At 36.0% G+C, this 17437-nt stretch overlaps 1 protein-coding gene across 3 annotated transcripts in view; it reads right to left on the reverse strand.

The window, feature by feature from the left end:
• Positions 1 to 3103: 3103 nt before the first annotated feature.
• The window catches only part of LOC145690387 (uncharacterized), a 354253-nt gene continuing 339919 nt past the window's right edge, over positions 3104 to 17437 (reverse strand). For all 3 annotated transcript variants that reach the window (XM_081765222.1, XM_081765223.1, XM_081765221.1), the window contains exon 3: positions 3104 to 4623. In XM_081765222.1, the coding sequence (XP_081621348.1) occupies positions 3582 to 4391 (810 nt within the window). In that variant the 5' untranslated portion in view covers positions 4392 to 4623 and the 3' untranslated portion in view covers positions 3104 to 3581. The remainder of the gene's footprint in view (positions 4624 to 17437) is intronic.

Genomic DNA, 17437 nt, shown 5'->3' on the forward strand with positions numbered 1-17437 from the left:
ATTCTGTCTGGAAAATTGTGTGATCAGATTATTTAATAAATTTGCAAAACAAATAAATAGAAAGGATAATATTAATCATAGTAATGAATAATGATGCTTGTTTTGCAAAAGTTATATTGAAACTGAGGATTAATGAAAAACTTAATATTTAATTCCACACATGATATTAAATGTATGTTATTACTCTTAGAAAATGAAAGACAGTAAATAATACAAGCATATGCTACGACATTTAAAGAAATATTTGCTTTTGCAACTTCTTGAAATATGTTCGTTGCCATTAGGTGCAGATTTCACTTTCTTGGAACACATCAAAACACAACAATACTTACAATCCACACTTCAGTTATACAAAATAAACTTAAAACCTAGAATTATGTTCAATTTACTAAATTTTATTGTATATACACTCGTACATCCTTAAACACAACACTTCACTCGTATATTACACTACAAAACAATGGAAAAGGTAGAAGTTGTTTCTTATCACGCTCTTTTTAATCGATATTCCTTACTTTAGAAAGAAGAAAAGACATTTTAGGAACTGTCAATTTTTGTGCAATTAAAGAATAACTTGTGAAATAGGCCCTACTTTTTTGCATAATGTTCTTTCGATTAGCTTCAAAGCGGCTCACTAACATATCGAGCTCTTGTAAGAAGAAATGAAAGTATGCTGAAATTGTGCTCCAATAGGTTTTTTTGGGGTTATTTTATGTGGCGATTAAAACGCAATTACTGTAGCTTTCTTTACTCCACGGGAAGACAACCAATACGTATTCACGCAACAGCAAATATTATATGGCAGCATTTTTTCCTATTAATCAGTAACACATACAAAATCGTTACATTTCCAAATGAAACTATATATATTAATTGGTTACTTAAAAAAAGTGAGGGGGCAACTGCCCCCCTTTGCCCCCCCTAATCGCCGCCCATGTGTGAGGCTATGGGCATTTAGCAACAGGAACCTACAATGAGCTCTCTCAATTTGAGTTGATGGAATATATATTACCACTCCACTATATTCATAGGCATAATTAGAAGGGGTCCTGCCTTTAGAACACTGTTGGCATCCTAGAATATTGTTGGACCACAGGCTGAAGCTGTGGTTTCTCTGAATACTAAAAAGTAAAGAGGCATGTCCGTGCACCCGGTGGCACTGCTGTAAGAAATCTCTTAGGGAAATCTCAGAGGGGCGGGTACCATACCCGGAGGATAACACTGTCGCCCTACATGAGATGTTTCAATGGAAATCAAATAATATGAAACTACAAACACACATACATAAAAAAGTATAAAACAGCTGTCCCAAGGGAGAGAAAATTTTAAAAATTCCATGTCGCCCACCAACCTACAATTGAGGAGAAAAAGTTGAAGACTCTTCTCAGGGCCTCTCTCCTTCTGACAGCAATGACTGAGTAACACTATTGAAACTAGCGACCGACCATTTTTAAGAATGTAGCGTATACCTACCTCCGTATACCTAGTTATTTGGTAAATGTAAGGTTTAGTAGCCTATACACTGAACTCCTAACACATTAGGTGGGAATACGCCGTAAGTATGTCTCCCATTAGCCTACATCCCTTACTGCAACAAATCAAGCCAGGCTGCTAGATCATTCGACTTCAAAAATACGCATTACATATAAAGTTTTCACAATTACGATTACAATGATATATTGATGATCCATTTCGCCATCATTTCAATGACTCTTTAGCTAATTTGCATTCAGGAATCCAACCTAAGCTGTCTCCAAGATACTATGCATTGCAAATACAATGTGAGCTGTTTTAATATTTAAATGAGTTTTACTTGTTGAACATCGAGAAAGAGGGGGAACAGTGGCAGGCTTAGAAGGTAAAAACTGGGGGGGGGGGGGCAGCCAGAACCCAGATAACCTATATCATGTGTTTATTATAAACTTGCAAAAATATGTAAATAATAGCTTAAATTACCATTGTCTGACGAGGGCCCTAGGTCCCCCGGCCCTGGGCCAGATCCGCCATTAGGCAGGGGATCAACACAAGTTTGTTCCTAATCTGAAATTTTTACAATGCACAAATTTCACACATACAAAATTAATATCAGAACAATTTAAGTATACAGTAAGTAATATGAACTTCAAATAGCAGCTATGGGGGGAGGTAGGGTTGCGAACCCTGGAAAATAAAAAAAACCGGCACCCCCTGAAAATTCCCTATGATATAGGTCTAACTGTGTTCTCTGTTCTCTGTCCATCATGTATCTCTGTTCGGACCCATCCATGGAAAGGTCCGTGTATTCTGAACAAAAATCCATTAGCACCTGTACTCTGCATAATCATACAGGTATCATAAAAGGTACCGGTATAATAACAGTTATCATAACAGGTATCCTTAGTACATTCACTAATAAGCTTAATAAATACATTGTGCTATAAATGAGAAACTGAAATCGGCATTGATCATTTTATTGTATTTACCAGTAACTGCCACTTCTTTAAAATTATCGAAACAGATGAACAAAAGTATTTTAATCTTTACGTGACAATTTTGGATTTGGAAAATGAAATTTATTCTTTAAACTTATACTTCAACTACAGGAAATTGCTTTAAGAAGTTCTTTTCCACTCTCAATAAATGTATAAAATTCCTTCCAAGTAAATTTCAAATTTTCCCTGATACAGTTCCTGTCACTCTTTAAACTTATCTGAACAGATGAACAAAATATATTAACCGTTGATAGATGGTGAAAAATGACAGTTTTGGATTTATAGGATGAAAGTTACTTTTTAAATCTATACTTCGAACTAGATACACATTTGAAAAAAAAAAAAAAAAACGGTCATAAAGGGGTTGGTAAGGAGTTTGTACCGGTCACTGGCTTTAATCAAAATAACAGCAGTTTCCGGCCAGGCCGGTGGAAAACCAGCCAGTTGGCAACCCTAGGGGGAGGAGTTCTTCGCCCGTTTGCACCGCTGATTGTTAACGTTTCTGCAGTGGCGGATCCAGGGGGTGCGATCGCCTACCTCCCAGAAGAGGAAACTTTATATATATATATATATATATATATATATATATATATATATATATATATATATATATATATATATAAAACCCATTCCAGAGTTTGAAGCTCGTAAAAGTAACTCTAAGTAGCAGTGTGATAACCCACCGCCTCCGCCAGAAGTCAGTTCTGGATCCGCCCCTGTGTTTCTGCCTCCTAGCAAAAATATCTAACAGTTACACCAACGACTATTTCTAATTTCTTCTTAATAAAATTCGAGAATATCAACAGTCCTCATTTCACTAGCACGTAGTTGTCCCTCTGCATCTCCCTTTCTTCTCTGTGTGTGAAATGTTAACCACAACATGTAAGGTTAAATATTATCGCCGGAACAGAATATTTCTAGTAATTTGCACGAGGTGTAATATCGGATGTATTCTATTATTTTTTATTTATAAATATTTGTTACATTCTTACTAGGATATAGAATATATAAAAAAAGAAAGAAACGCATTTAATGTTACTTTCATAAAACAGATAATTGCGTTGTTGAGTTTACAAATTCCATGAATAGAACTGTATCAAAATTATTAAGCTATAGGAAATCGGTCAGCTGAATAGTAGCAAGGGCAATGCTACAGGCGTTCCCTAAAACTCCTTTATCCGCTGAACATGCCAGGATTACCTTATATAACTGTTTCCGCAATTCAATTTTAGTTGCTATTGATACATACACCTTCTGAGCAAAAGCGTACATGTCCACATCTGTCCAAATGTCCCGATCCGGATCTGATCCACATGGACCTGCAAAACATGTCTTAAAGCGCACAATCCAAAAGTGATAACTTGTGTTTACAAGTCCTTCATTCGAATTTAGTAAACCATTCAATACACTGTGCATGGTTCGCTTTTTACCCACTAAAGAACACATCATTCCGAACACTCCGTATATGTCTTCCGGTTGAAATGTTTTCCAAGCACTTTCATCGTTGATGTCAAGTCGTTGTAAGCTAGGAATAGTTTTCACCCATTCACCAAGATCGGTAGGAACGGTTTCATAACCCAAATTATTCAAAGGATCTTTTATAGCATCGATGATGTTGGGGATAAAAACACGTAAGAAATTAATGTGGATGACAAGAGCTTCTGTCATAGAATAACTACCAGACCGCATTAACACTATTAGTTGTTTCGTTATCTTTGTTAACGCCCTGTTATTTTCTGCGTCTACGTTGAATATTGGGAAAGGATTTTTTAGGAACGGTCGCACTTGAATTTGGAACTCTTCTGTAGTTGTATTTTCACTTGTATTACTTGCATCAGTACGAACAACTGTCTCTCCCTCCGACTTCACAACACTGACAAAATACACGATTATTATGATACGTTTCACTGGGATTATCATGGTGGTTGTAATGAAGTTACTTCTTTCAAAATCAATATCGCTACCTCTCCTACTAGTTCACCACTACACTGCAGATGAATGAGAGTAGATGTAAACTGCTGCACTTAATGGTCAGTTCTTCGTCTCTGATGCTCACTCTTTCTTTCTTTTTTACTCAGCTGCGTGCTATGAGAAATTGCGACCTTGAAAATTACAGTCACTCTCCCTTCTGAGTGGGTCGGTGGATCCAACTCTGAAAGAAAAGAATGTTCTATGTTTTCTTCCAAGAGATACAAGTATTCCAGGCACTTAATCTATCGAAACCTAGTCAACATTGTTGTATTATTTCTTAGATATTACTTTCATCCCAATGAGTTGAAATAGCACCTGCTTCATTGAATTAAAGTAACTACATTCTTTTCACTTTTTTTTTTTTTTTTTTTTGGACAGTATAGGCTAGTTGATGAAATTAGCTAATAGAAAGAAGTTCAAAACTAAATTCGCTGGCTCCACAGGCCGTGAAGGGCTATGGCAAGCCAAATGGTGCACGTTCAATTGTGTGTTACAGTACTTTGCCAGCACAATAGCTCGCACTCGCTGGCTTTCTGGACGAAAGTTAACTATCTCTCATAGGCGGCGCCAGGATTTGGTAATGTTGGTGCAGGTTGGGAAGGGACAACACATCCTGACATTGTTGCCAGAACGCTCTGCACTATTGAGTCTTAAGATCTCGAAAATAATCCCTAAGTTTTACTTAAAAAATAATAATAAAAAAAAACACTGTATGGTAGCAAGTAACTTGTGAGAGACTTCAGAAGTCACTCAAATATAGGAAACAAGAAATATACAAAATAGAAAGCATTATTGTAGGAAATCTGAAAGTGGAAGTTAATGTGGGTGCAGCTGCACCCACTGCTCCCACTGTGGCGCCGCTTATGCAATTTCTTAATTCAGGAAGCTCTTCATTTGTCCAATGATTCTGAATTACAATGATTACGTTTCATTTTTTTTTTTTTTTTTTTTTGTAATCAGGGCAGCAGTGCTCAAGCATTTGTTATAAAATAGAAGAAGAAAATATTTAGTAGATCGATACATATATATTGTTTGTGCATTGCTATGGAGATGTTAGCCGTGATCAAGGAAATGTTTATACAATATAATTGTCAGTGTCGGCGTAGTTGTTGCATGCATAATTTTGAATGGTGCAGTAAAATGCGTTATTATCGTCAAACGTAGTTTTAGTGCATTCTGAACTGGTGTATGTTTCTTCAAGCTATCTTTAATTTACATAATAACTATATATATATATAGGCCTACGAACTGTGGGCAATATACAAGGTAACTTTATAGGACGAACGCCAAGAAATCTAGTATCAAACAAATTATAAACCAAGGATCTAGCACACCAAAGTTGCTCGCAATAAAAATTCAGCTAACAATAACTCATTAAAATAATAATAATAATAATAATAATAATAATAATAATAATAATAATAATAATAATAATAATAATAATAAAATATCGTAACATGAGGGATCACAAATCAAGCGTACTACATGTAACCAGAAGTTAAATCACTATACTAATAGGAGCATTTAGCAAGGTCAGCCCTCCCTGCCTATGCTACGGGATCTACAATCAGTTTGTGATTACACATCTTTATTCTTCAGGAATATTGCGCTGATCAGTAATAATTATTATGTTTATTGAGAGCAAACAAATTAAGCCACAAGCGTACAAAAGGAAAAGGAAAGAAAGACGGTATTTCAAGCATATAGCCCATGCAAATAGAATTTTTTTTTCTTTTAAAATGCTAAGTTATAAAACACGACTAAATTTTGAAAATATTGATGAAATAGATTACAAAATATGAATTTAAATGATGATACAAAAACAAATGTGAACTATCTATTACAAATTTACAAAATAATAATAAAAATAATAGTAAAAGATAAGAGCATAATGCATCTGGATGTAGAATAAATACATCATATAAAACGACAAAATTAGATATTATCATCCATAATATAGTTGAAGCAGTTTACAAAATATTTAAACAAAGAAAAGCAGTTTTGTGAAAGATAAATATAATTATTGTTACAGATTGAAAATAATTATTTCTACTGTAACTTAAGAAACCCACACACGGTCCACGGTTTGCGCAAACAAGGCTGTTTGTGCAAACAGTTTGACCGTGTGTGGCGATGTATGAACTGTTTGCGCAAACGTTTGTGCAAACATTTTCCACATCGAACTCGTTCGAAAATTGTTTACACGAACATGATGTTTGCTCAAACATGGACCGTGTATGGGCATGTTTGTGCAAACACGAGCTTTATTTTCGAGTAGGAAGCCTAGTGTACAGACGCTTATTTCTTGCGCTATGGCGTCAATGAATAGGAATCAAGAATTCTGGCGAGAATTTATTGACCTTTATAGAAATTTACCTGAACTGTGGAAGGTAAAGAGTGAAGATTATAAAAACCGGAATTTGAAAAATGAGAAGTTAGTGAATAAAATGAAGGAAATAGATCAAACGGCGGACAGAGAGTCAGTGAGAAATAAAATCAATTCACTTCGTTCTGTATACCGAAGAGAACTAAAGAAGATAAATGCAAGTACAAGATCTGGAAGTGGAACAGATGACGTGTATGTACTCTCGTTGTGGTATTTTTCCCATATGGACTTTCTGAGGGACCAGGAAATGCAATTATCCGGTATTTCGACCTTGGATGAAATAATTGATGTGGAAGAAACACTAGTAAGTATAGTTTTATATTTTTGACCACACATGTTTTCATTTAATATAAGTAGTGGTAAATTTGTGCATATGTTATGATAGATATTTTCATTTGTGACCTTGTTCTCAACAAAAAAAAAAAAAAAATGGACATAGTCTTCATTCTTCACACCGCACCATTTCAAACGTGCATGTTGGTAACAACAGTCGTTGTGCTGCTAACTTCAATAGTTTCTGGAGTTCGCGCCTTCGCGGCCGTCGGTGGGGTCGAAGGGGGTGGGATCAAGCAATGACATGATTGATAATCTGCATGACATCACGTAACAGGCATTTTCCAGCGCCCAACGCCACCGATCATACCTCCACTGAGCATAGCAGCACGCGGAGTTTTGTTGCATTCGTACAAAAGGTTTTGTGTTCTAATTGATAAGATAAAAAAAAATAATCCTTGACTGAATGACTGCAGATCCATTTTGCAAGCAGTGCTTGTTACAAACAGTCGCTTTGTCATGTCATCAAGCAATGAGCTCACCAACACCAAGCGACAAATTTCGTCTACTCTAGTACCCAATAACATCTTCCAGGGTGAAAAACTTGATCAGACAAAGGTCATAAGCTGACATTGCCAGACTAAAGTCTAAATTATAGCAATCTTACGAACAGGAAAAAAAAAAAAAAACAACTGTAGGGTAGGCAGTGGCGGAGCTATTGCCTCTGCAACGGCAGGGAGGCCCAAGACGTAAGGAGGCCCTTATTATATGTTTTATTTTAGTCAAACATCAATCGCAATCAAGAAAAATAATTTTTGTTACTCCCGTTGAAAACTATACGCACTATTTTACCCTAAGATTATTGGTTTTGAGCGGGTATAACACCTGATTTTGTCATTCCTGATGTGATCAAAGTTGGGGGAAAAGATATTTATTTTTCTGAGTGTTTAGAACTACTTTCGGAACAGTTACAGTCCGTTTGGCTACAAGTCTGAGGTAAATTTAATATATTACAAAATTTATTTGAATACAAATTAGATTTCACAACAGTATATGCGTATGTAACTCGTAATCAAAAGATCATTAGGAAAATAAGCAACATAATATTTTTCCAGAAATGTCACTGTCAATCAGCCGTGTACACATACATATCCTCGTTGAATTATAACAGTGTAACAATCATGAAAACTCCATTCACATATATTATATTCAGTTTTAAACAATTAGTAAATAGTCCTAATTCAAAGTAGCGGTAATATTCTGATTATTACATGTAGTTACTTGTGTTTACATGGTGTCATTCATTGCCTGACTTTGAATGTCTGTGCTGGAAAGAAACATGAAATGCTTAAATTGTTATATAGGTCCTAATAAGTCCTGGTAAGATTTTTCTGTATCTGTGTGTGTGGGGGGGGGGATGATTTTGAAGTTCCGCCACTGAGGGTAGGTGTTATTTATATAGCCTACTATACATTAACGTTAAACAAGCTGCTTCAGTGGACATGCTTACGCGATTAAACTCAAAATTGAACTGAAGTTTGTACAAACAGTTGTATCGTGTATGGCCGAGTGTTTGCGCAAACACGATGTTTGCGCAAACCGTGGACCGTGTGTGGGCCTCTTTATATACATCTACTAATATAAACTCGTTCACAAGATGCAAACAAAAAAAAAAAAAAAAAATAGTATTTTATTTTAAACTCATAAAGCAAAAAAAAAAAAAAAATGTGTTCTTCGATCGATCCTTCCAAACTTCAGTCTTTAATGAAATAAAAGGAGGAGAAAAAACAAAGAAGTACATCACAAATAACACAACAACCAAAAAACTAATGTAAGTTATTTTAATGGCACCCATTATAAATTATTTAAGAATTTTAGAAAAGTGATAACACACCTTATTAAAGTTCTTTCAAAACAAATATAATACTGAATAACATTTATTTACTGTCACAATACTACTGTAGGTGGAATATTTTGTAAACAAATTCTTGGTAACAAAACGATAAACATTTCTATTTATTTATTCATTTATTTTAAATAAACTCTCATTCAAAGATTTTCTCAATACAAAATCACCATGAAGAATCTCGTGACAAAAAAAAAAAAAAAAAAAAAAGAAAGAAACAAAAAAGTCTAAGGGACAACGTATAGTAGAAAGAAGTGTAAGATTCAACTGTTTCGTAACACCTGACAAGCTCATCTCCCTTAATTCTTTAAATTTATTTGCTAAGTTAAGAAAACATTGTTAACTGATTGCATACTGTTATCAAAATACCTACATCCACCATTCCATATCGCTATAACAGTATTCCGAACATAATCTCACATAATAATAATAATAATAATAATAATAATAATAATAATAATAATAATAATAATAATAATAATAATAATAATAATAATAATAATGCTAAAAGAACTACTCAAATTTCTAAAAGTGAATCAGATTCCACAATTACTATTCTCATCGCTTGACGCAGTCAGTAAGTTGTTCCATTCCAGTTACGAATCTTTTTCTTTCTTTCTTGTTTTTTTTCTTTTTTTTTTTTCAAAATTAACTTTAATAGATACAGAGGACTCGGGAAGTACTGAATGAGAAGTACAAAGCGTAGAAATAAGGATTTTTTTTTATTTTGTAGGAAACAGAAATCAAGAGATCATAAAGGGTGAAGTTCACGTTACGGATGGATTTTTTTCGAAAAATTTGTTTTTCGATTTTCCGAAATTTGATTTTTCGATTTTTCGTTTTCCGTTTTTCAAAAATTTCCGTTTTTCGTTTTTTCGTAAAATCTGTCGTTTTTTGAAAGAATTTTCGTTTTGTTCGTTTTTCGAAAAATCTTTCGTTTTCGAAAAATTCATTTTTCAAAAAAAAAAAAAAAAAAAAAAATGTGGCCATCCCTAGTTGATGTAGATATTTTCTTCAATGAACTACGTAATTTGTCACGTACAATAAAAACATAGTTTACAGTTTCAAACTATGTTGTGCACAAGTATAGGAAATATTTTACTAGAATATTGAAGAAGGTACTATTTGAAGAAGTACCACAACAGCAAACACAATAAGTAATAACGAGAAACTGAAAAACAGATCGATTTAGCATTCTAAGAATAAGTCTTTATCTCCTTCAGTTTTCCGCTAATTGACCGGAGAGTGGGACAGGCAATCCGAGACTGAGGGAATACGAAGATAGAGGCCTGTGTACATTAACCGTATATTGAACGCAGTTGTTCGTAAAGTTGAATGATTCGCGAAAATGCAGAAAAAACAGTAAAATAATACATAGGAAAAACACACTGGAAGTTTGTGATAAACAATTTTTGAATGCCCTACGCTTATTCTCTGTGTGCTAAAGGAGTAGTAAGTTAGATCTGAGTTTAGCGTCCCGTTCAGCAGTGGTCATATGAGACGTAGCCTGACAGGTTACTGTGGGATCCGAACCACATAAACATCCACCGGTAATTGAAGCTCGGTCTCCTACACGGTAGGCGCATAACCTAATCTTTGTAATTTTATTATGTATATATCCAATCCGACAGTGGCATATATACAAAACAATTATCGAACAATTACATTATATTTTGATTAGCCAGACTTTATAAACGCCTTTACTCTTCAGTGGGACTCACACCCACAATGGATTACATTTTGCAAATGGAAGTCAACTCATTTCCTTAACTCATTTTGTAGCTGAATACTATCCGGATCAAGTCCATTTTTCCATTTTTTTTTTTATTTTTGTCAAACTAATACTACTTTTCTTTTACAATTTCAATGAAAATCAAGACGAAGTAGCAAACGAACATTCCTGGATCAATGAATTCTTTACAAGAGCTTCAAACAACAGAAGAGGAGGATACTGCTAAACTTGCTTGTATTCGCTAATTATCTAATTTCCAAAAAAGTAAGTATTTTGAAAGACATTGACGAGCTTTATTTTAATTATGTTATACAATTTCGAAGCGACGTCGTTTCTTTCTCGTCTATTCTACAGCCAGCATCAAGTAGTATAATCTTTATTTCATAATGCATTGGTATGTGTTAGCGCGAACAAAATGAGAACATTAAGGAACACGTCAGATTTTCGAGGAGAGAATGTATCGAAAAAAGTACCCTTTTCTGATGGCGGACAAACTAAATGCGTCTTTGTTGTAATAATACCTCACTTCGCTTGACCATAGATACATGGATGGGATGCAATATTTCGTTTGCATCGCAATGCTTTAATTTTGTGTAGCAAACTACGATGTGATACCGCTTTAATTAACGCTGAAAAACCAGAGTTCTTGGTTAATCACAATGTAACACTATCATGAAAATCACACACTCCAAGAATATATAATTGTCTGTCGCCTTTTCTGGAGGTCTGTGTCCTATTGTCCCCGACATCATGAGTTGAATGCGAATGGAGATAAGGCGAAGGTCAGTTGTTAGTGTGGGTATAACCAACATACTACCTGGTTGTGGCAGTTCAGTTACAATGTGAACTTGCATAAGGACAGAGTGAACATCGGAACTCCACAGAGCGTCTTAAGGGCGTGTATGCCGTACGAGCTGAAACTAGGGTCAAACGCCGCTCCAGCGGGACGGAAGATGTGACAGGTCTTTGGTGAGGATGTCGTGACTATTTGGACAGTGCAACGGTGGTTGAACATGTTTAAGGACGGTGACGAAACGCTCGAAGACGCACCATGTGCCGGAAGACCGACACATGTACAAAATGAAGATCTGCAGGCAGCAATTGAGCCGAACAGTGGCTAGACATGTGATGAATTGGGCGGCAGCACCTCCATCAACTTGGAAAGCACTACAAATTGGGTCGATGAATCTCACATGATTTGGCTCCGGGCCAGAAGGCAACGCGAGCAGACACCTGTGCTTCTTTGCTGTCTCGTCTGAGGAAGGAGTCATTTCTGGATACGGTGTTGACATGTAATTAGAAGTGGGTCCTGTACGAAGATGCACGGCACCGTCATCATTGGTTAGCACACCCAAAACCGACTCCAAAACAGCAGAAACCAGCACTGTACCAGAACAAGGTCCTCTTATGTGTTTGATGGACTGCTCTCGGTATCGTGCATCGGGAACTGCTACGAGCTTCTTAGAGCATTAATGCAACTGTGTACTGTCAGCTGTTGAGCCGTGTTCAAGGAAAACGCAAAAATCTGTAGCCAGCATTTCTAAATCGCAAAGAGACCCTCCTGTTAGAGGACAACGCTAAGCCCACCGTGACTAGGATGACCCGGGACACCATTCTTCGCCTTGGATGTGAAACACTGTTTCATCCGACATACACGCCGAACATTGTTCCGTCCGATTATCGCCTGTTCCATTCTTTGGACAATCACCTTAGAGGACGTCAGTTCAAATCTCTAGTAGAGGAGCAAAATGCACTTGATATTTCCTTCTGTTCATGGCCCACCACGTTCTCCCGCGATGGAATGCATGGCCTTCCAGAACGTTGGCAGAAGGTCGTCGATACTGCTGGGGACTATAATACTTTTGATCTTCCAGGTACACCTTAGGTGATATATCGATGTTCGAAGGTAGTGGGTGAGAAAGCGACAGATCCTTTTTGGTTACTTTTATATAAAGTTATACACTATGGAATTTATACTAAAACCTTTTGTGGGTGACATAATGCCTAGTGTAAATGTCAATGAATAATGTTAAAATTAGAAGTAGTTTTTATTTAGATCTTGGTCATTTTGTGCCCTGTTACTTCAACCTTTGCCCTATTTGAGCCCTAAAATGAGAACTAGCACTGATCGATGAACAATATTTCTAAACTAATAAATCTGATATAAAATATATCAAAACAATTCGCGTTGATCTATCGCTCGTGAAGCAAGATTAAATTTTGAGTTGACCAGCCCCAGTGCGCCCCTCCTAGCTATGGATATGTACCAGGCATGTTGCAATGTAGGTTAAATAATATCAAATTATTATTTTCGGCATACAAAGGAAAAACTGTTCTCTAAAAATGTATCTGTCCCTCTGCTTGTCCTCCCCGCCCCCCTTAAAATAAAGCTGGCATCTTTTGTGAGTTCAGACGAGAATGCCGGCTAAATAGGAGATAAAAACGGAACCTGTTGCATTTTCTCTCTAAATATACTAAGTTACGTCGTGTAAAAACATCTTAAATTATCCAGGACTGATTATTTATTTTTAAAAAAATACGGAACAAATATGTTATATAAATATGGGGAAAACAGAAGCATGTAAGTGAAAAACGCAAAATTTCCGGAGAAAACGGTAAGATCTGGCAGCCCTATGTAAATTCTATGCCCCGTTCTTTCTTAACCTTGTTGTTGCATAAGAACGTTTAATGCTTTTCTATCCATATGGAATGTAAATAAACGAAGCATACCTACTTAAACCAATAAATCCTGGTTTAAACAGACAAACAAAACAAGTTTAACAACAACAAGAAGAACAACAAAAACTGTTATTGTCAATCTTTATAACATGTAAGTATGTATGTGTATATATGTTAATACGCATGCACAGTATAGTCACAAATCAGTGCTTTGATATTCTGAAATACGATTTTTGTTTTTTGTACTGTAGTATGCAAAAAGCCTGGTCCCCTGAGAAACTCGTGGACGTTCCATAGAACAACTTGCTGCTTACATCAGCGCACCAATATCAGAAGAGATTGATGAAGATGTAACTCACTCGACCTTGACAAACTTTGTATGCATATGCAATGCCACTAAAAGGAGCAAACGTGCGCGTTTCCGAGTGTATGTGCCTGCTACCCAGACATATCCAAAATTTCTCTACCCCCCGCTTGACCCCCAAGAAATTAAACCTGTTATCGTCACTTCTATGCAGATGTTTGGTTTCTGAGTCAATGGCAAGGGAGTCACGAGAAACAAAACAAAACAAAGCAAAAAAAAAAAAAAAAAAAAGAAAAAGAAAAAAGAAAAAATTCAGCAACATCCAAAGCGAGGAAGTAATCAAAACAGCTGTATATTAGTCATCACCAAGCTGAAATGTCTCTCTTTTTTCTTCCTTCTTTCTTTCTGCGAGGAGAAGATAGAAAGGATGAGACAGGACAACATTCGCACATTTTGAACAAACGGGAAAACCCCGAAGAGTCAGACACTGCTTGACACACAAACCTTATGAAGTGTTGCCAATGTCAACGGTTTTCTACTAAATCTTTGCTTCCAGGGCTTGTCAACTACACAGCCTCATTCAAGTCCAGACTAGGAGTTACGCTCAGTAGTTCGCATCCTAGTATTGCATCTTTGGCTCCCCCTCTCTAGCTTTATACTCATTAAACTAGCTTATTGTTCTAGAAATTTCCTATGTGGGCGTTTCTCTATTACATATTTATAATAGTCTAGTGGCTAGCGCTCGCGTTTGGTGCATGACGTCCCGGGTTCTATTTCCACTGGGAGAATGCTGAAACAATAATACATTACGGTGGTTCGGATTTAACCTTAAACTATAGGTCCATGTTTTATATAGCCTCAGTGCTGAAAAGGAAGGCAATTTTCCATTCCAACAACAATACAGTATATTATAGTATGCTTTTTCCTCTTCGTAGTCAAAATGAACTTTGATCATCATTTATTTATTTCTTTTTATGGATGTATTACAACAGAATAGACAACAATGATTTCAAATTTTGGTAAGACAAAATATTTCTGAAACTAATACCCATTCTTTGTATGGGAAAAATAAGGACAGATAAGCACAAACATTTTTAGATTTCAAAATACTTATTGATGAATGTTTGATTTCACCAGAGCTACGTAAGCATTCATACATTTAATTCTTAAGTAATTCTCAACTTCGAAACTTAGCCAAATCAATTTTCGCATTAGACATTTATAGAACATCAAATATATAGAATAGGTTCACATAGGCTACTTTGTAGTCGATGCCTTCCATTTCAATTCAGGCAGAGCATGTACCATCACCATCTCAGATATTGTTGAAACTTTTTTTATAGCAACTAGACATGTTTTTAAGAGACCCATATTTTTTTGTTTTGTCGAAAAAAATTTTCCCGCCAAGTAATGGGCCATCAAACGGGGAGTAAAATTTATGAATTGTAGAAGACATGGAAAATGGTCAATTTCGGAGCCTCACCATTCGGCTATGGAGACAGGTAGAGTTATAATTCTTGTTGTGGTATGTACATAGGGATATAAATAAACTATATTTTATTATAGTTTGGTTTGCGCATGCGTATCTTTTTGTACATAAATTAACAAATGAACGTCAATTTATCTGAAAAGTCGAAGTTTGCGAATTTTTGTCGAGCACTTCCGGTTCGAATTTTAAAATTCTGTTTTCACGGTTGGTAAGACGTAGTTAGCCGCTTTCCGAAAAAAAAAATTGTATTGCTTCTGTGGTCAACCGTTTTGTCGCAAAAAATTGGAGAAATTGTAAAATTTTCAAAAACCGCCATTTTTGGGCGCCATTTTCTCGAAAACACCATTTTTTAAAATTCTGAAATTTTGTCAGATGGTTCAACTTTATCTGAATAATAAACACACCAAATATCATTCTCGACCAATGCTTCATGGATTAACTGCAGCCTTTTAAAGTTAGCGAAGTTTCGCTAATTTTGATGTCACAGTTAGCAACACTGGGAACAATGAAAGTGCAATGATTTGATGATGTTTGTGGTTCATATTCATTAAATGAAGAATAAAAGGTTTTCTTGGCTGTTTTTTTATTATTTTGAACAAAGAGGCTCTCTGAAATAGTAAAATGAGCCCTCCCCCTACTCCTCCGTTTTCTTAAACTGAAGTAATCTGAGGTGGAAATTACGATTATGAAACACACAAATTTTAAGTTTACTTGAAATGGCCATCCAATGAATTCTGATTATCTATAAAAGGCCTAAACTATTACCAGTATGATTTGGAATGCTCCAGACAAAGTCTCAATTAAGTGCGATGTCTTTACAGTGATCGAAAAATGACAAAAAGTTTTAAAAAAATCGAAACGTTTTCTTACGCGTTCCAAAGAAATTTACTGAATTTTTAAACAGAACAATCCCAGCATAAAAATGGGTCACTCGGAATTTTATAGTATTCGACTGAAGTGTGTCAGTCCGCAACCTGAGAGGGAAGTGTGTGTGTGTGTGTGTATTGTGCAAATTTTAAGTTAGCTGCTACTGCGTTGCTACAAATCAAAGGTGCAACCTGTATTGAAGCTGTCATGAGTGACCTATTTCCTTTAGTGGTATGATCCGTAGAAAATGACAGCTGTCTTCTTCAAGAATGTGGTGAATGTCCTGGAGTGGAAGAAATAAGTATTGTGTCTTTAATTATTGATCCTGATGAAAATGAAAGTGGTTACGTATGCCATATGGGAGAATAATGATCTCGTTAAAAAAAAAAAAAAAGAAAAAGAAAAAAAAAGAAAATTGTGCCACTTTCTGTTTTCGTATCGTACATTGCCGGTTTAACTGTAAGAATTGTAATTAATGACTACATCAAGAAAATCCAAAGAGAATCAATTGCTACCGAAAACCACCATATAAAATTTCAAGATACAAATTCTATTTTACTTCATGTGGACTTCGTTGAAAACTGGACTGTTACTCTGCAAAGTGAAATTCAGAGTTATCACCGAAATATTGAAACAATTGACAGTTTTGTTGTAATAAACGACGGTAAAACACACGATTCGGCTCATGTACTCATAGTCATAGACAAGATTCTAAACATACTCGAAGAAAACCGAAAATATATTTTATAGAAAAAGGTTTGAATACGTGAAAATAGGTGTCTACAATTTCCCAAACCGTGTCAGTGATTTCTGATGGTGCTGCATCCCACTTTAAAAATCGGTTTCAGATGTTCGAGATGCAGACAGGTCCGATAAAGCAGTGTTTTTGCAGTGAAACCGGCCATGCAAGGATCTCTGCGACGGTAGTGGGGGGCAAAGAATGTGGCAACGCGCCATAGCCTTAGGCTAAAACAGATACACAGTATTAAAACCGCAGAAGAAAAAAATGAAATGAAATCTTTAAGTTTTACGTTCCACGGTTATCCCGGTTAGGCTAAAGGAGACGGTGATTATGAGAAATGAATGAAATGGTGAAATGCAGAACGGCACGAGCTGGGATTGAACCAGGGACCCAAAGCACCGGAAGTGAACGCTCTACCACTGAGCCACCGCGTCCCCACTAAAACCGCAGGAGAATTCGTGAGTATAGTGCAAGTACAAACTCCGGGTATTACTCTCGTTTTGTTACCTGGAACTGAATTCGACGACTTCCGGAAGAAAAAAGGGAAAGTATGCGACCGGTAACTGGTATTCAACGAAGTTATCTTTGGCTTTCGGAAAATTGCGAAGTTTTTATGG

Source organism: Thermobia domestica, chromosome 7, assembly GCF_964235325.1.
Source record: "Thermobia domestica chromosome 7, izTheDome1.hap1.1, whole genome shotgun sequence".
Taxonomy (NCBI): domain Eukaryota; kingdom Metazoa; phylum Arthropoda; class Insecta; order Zygentoma; family Lepismatidae; genus Thermobia; species Thermobia domestica.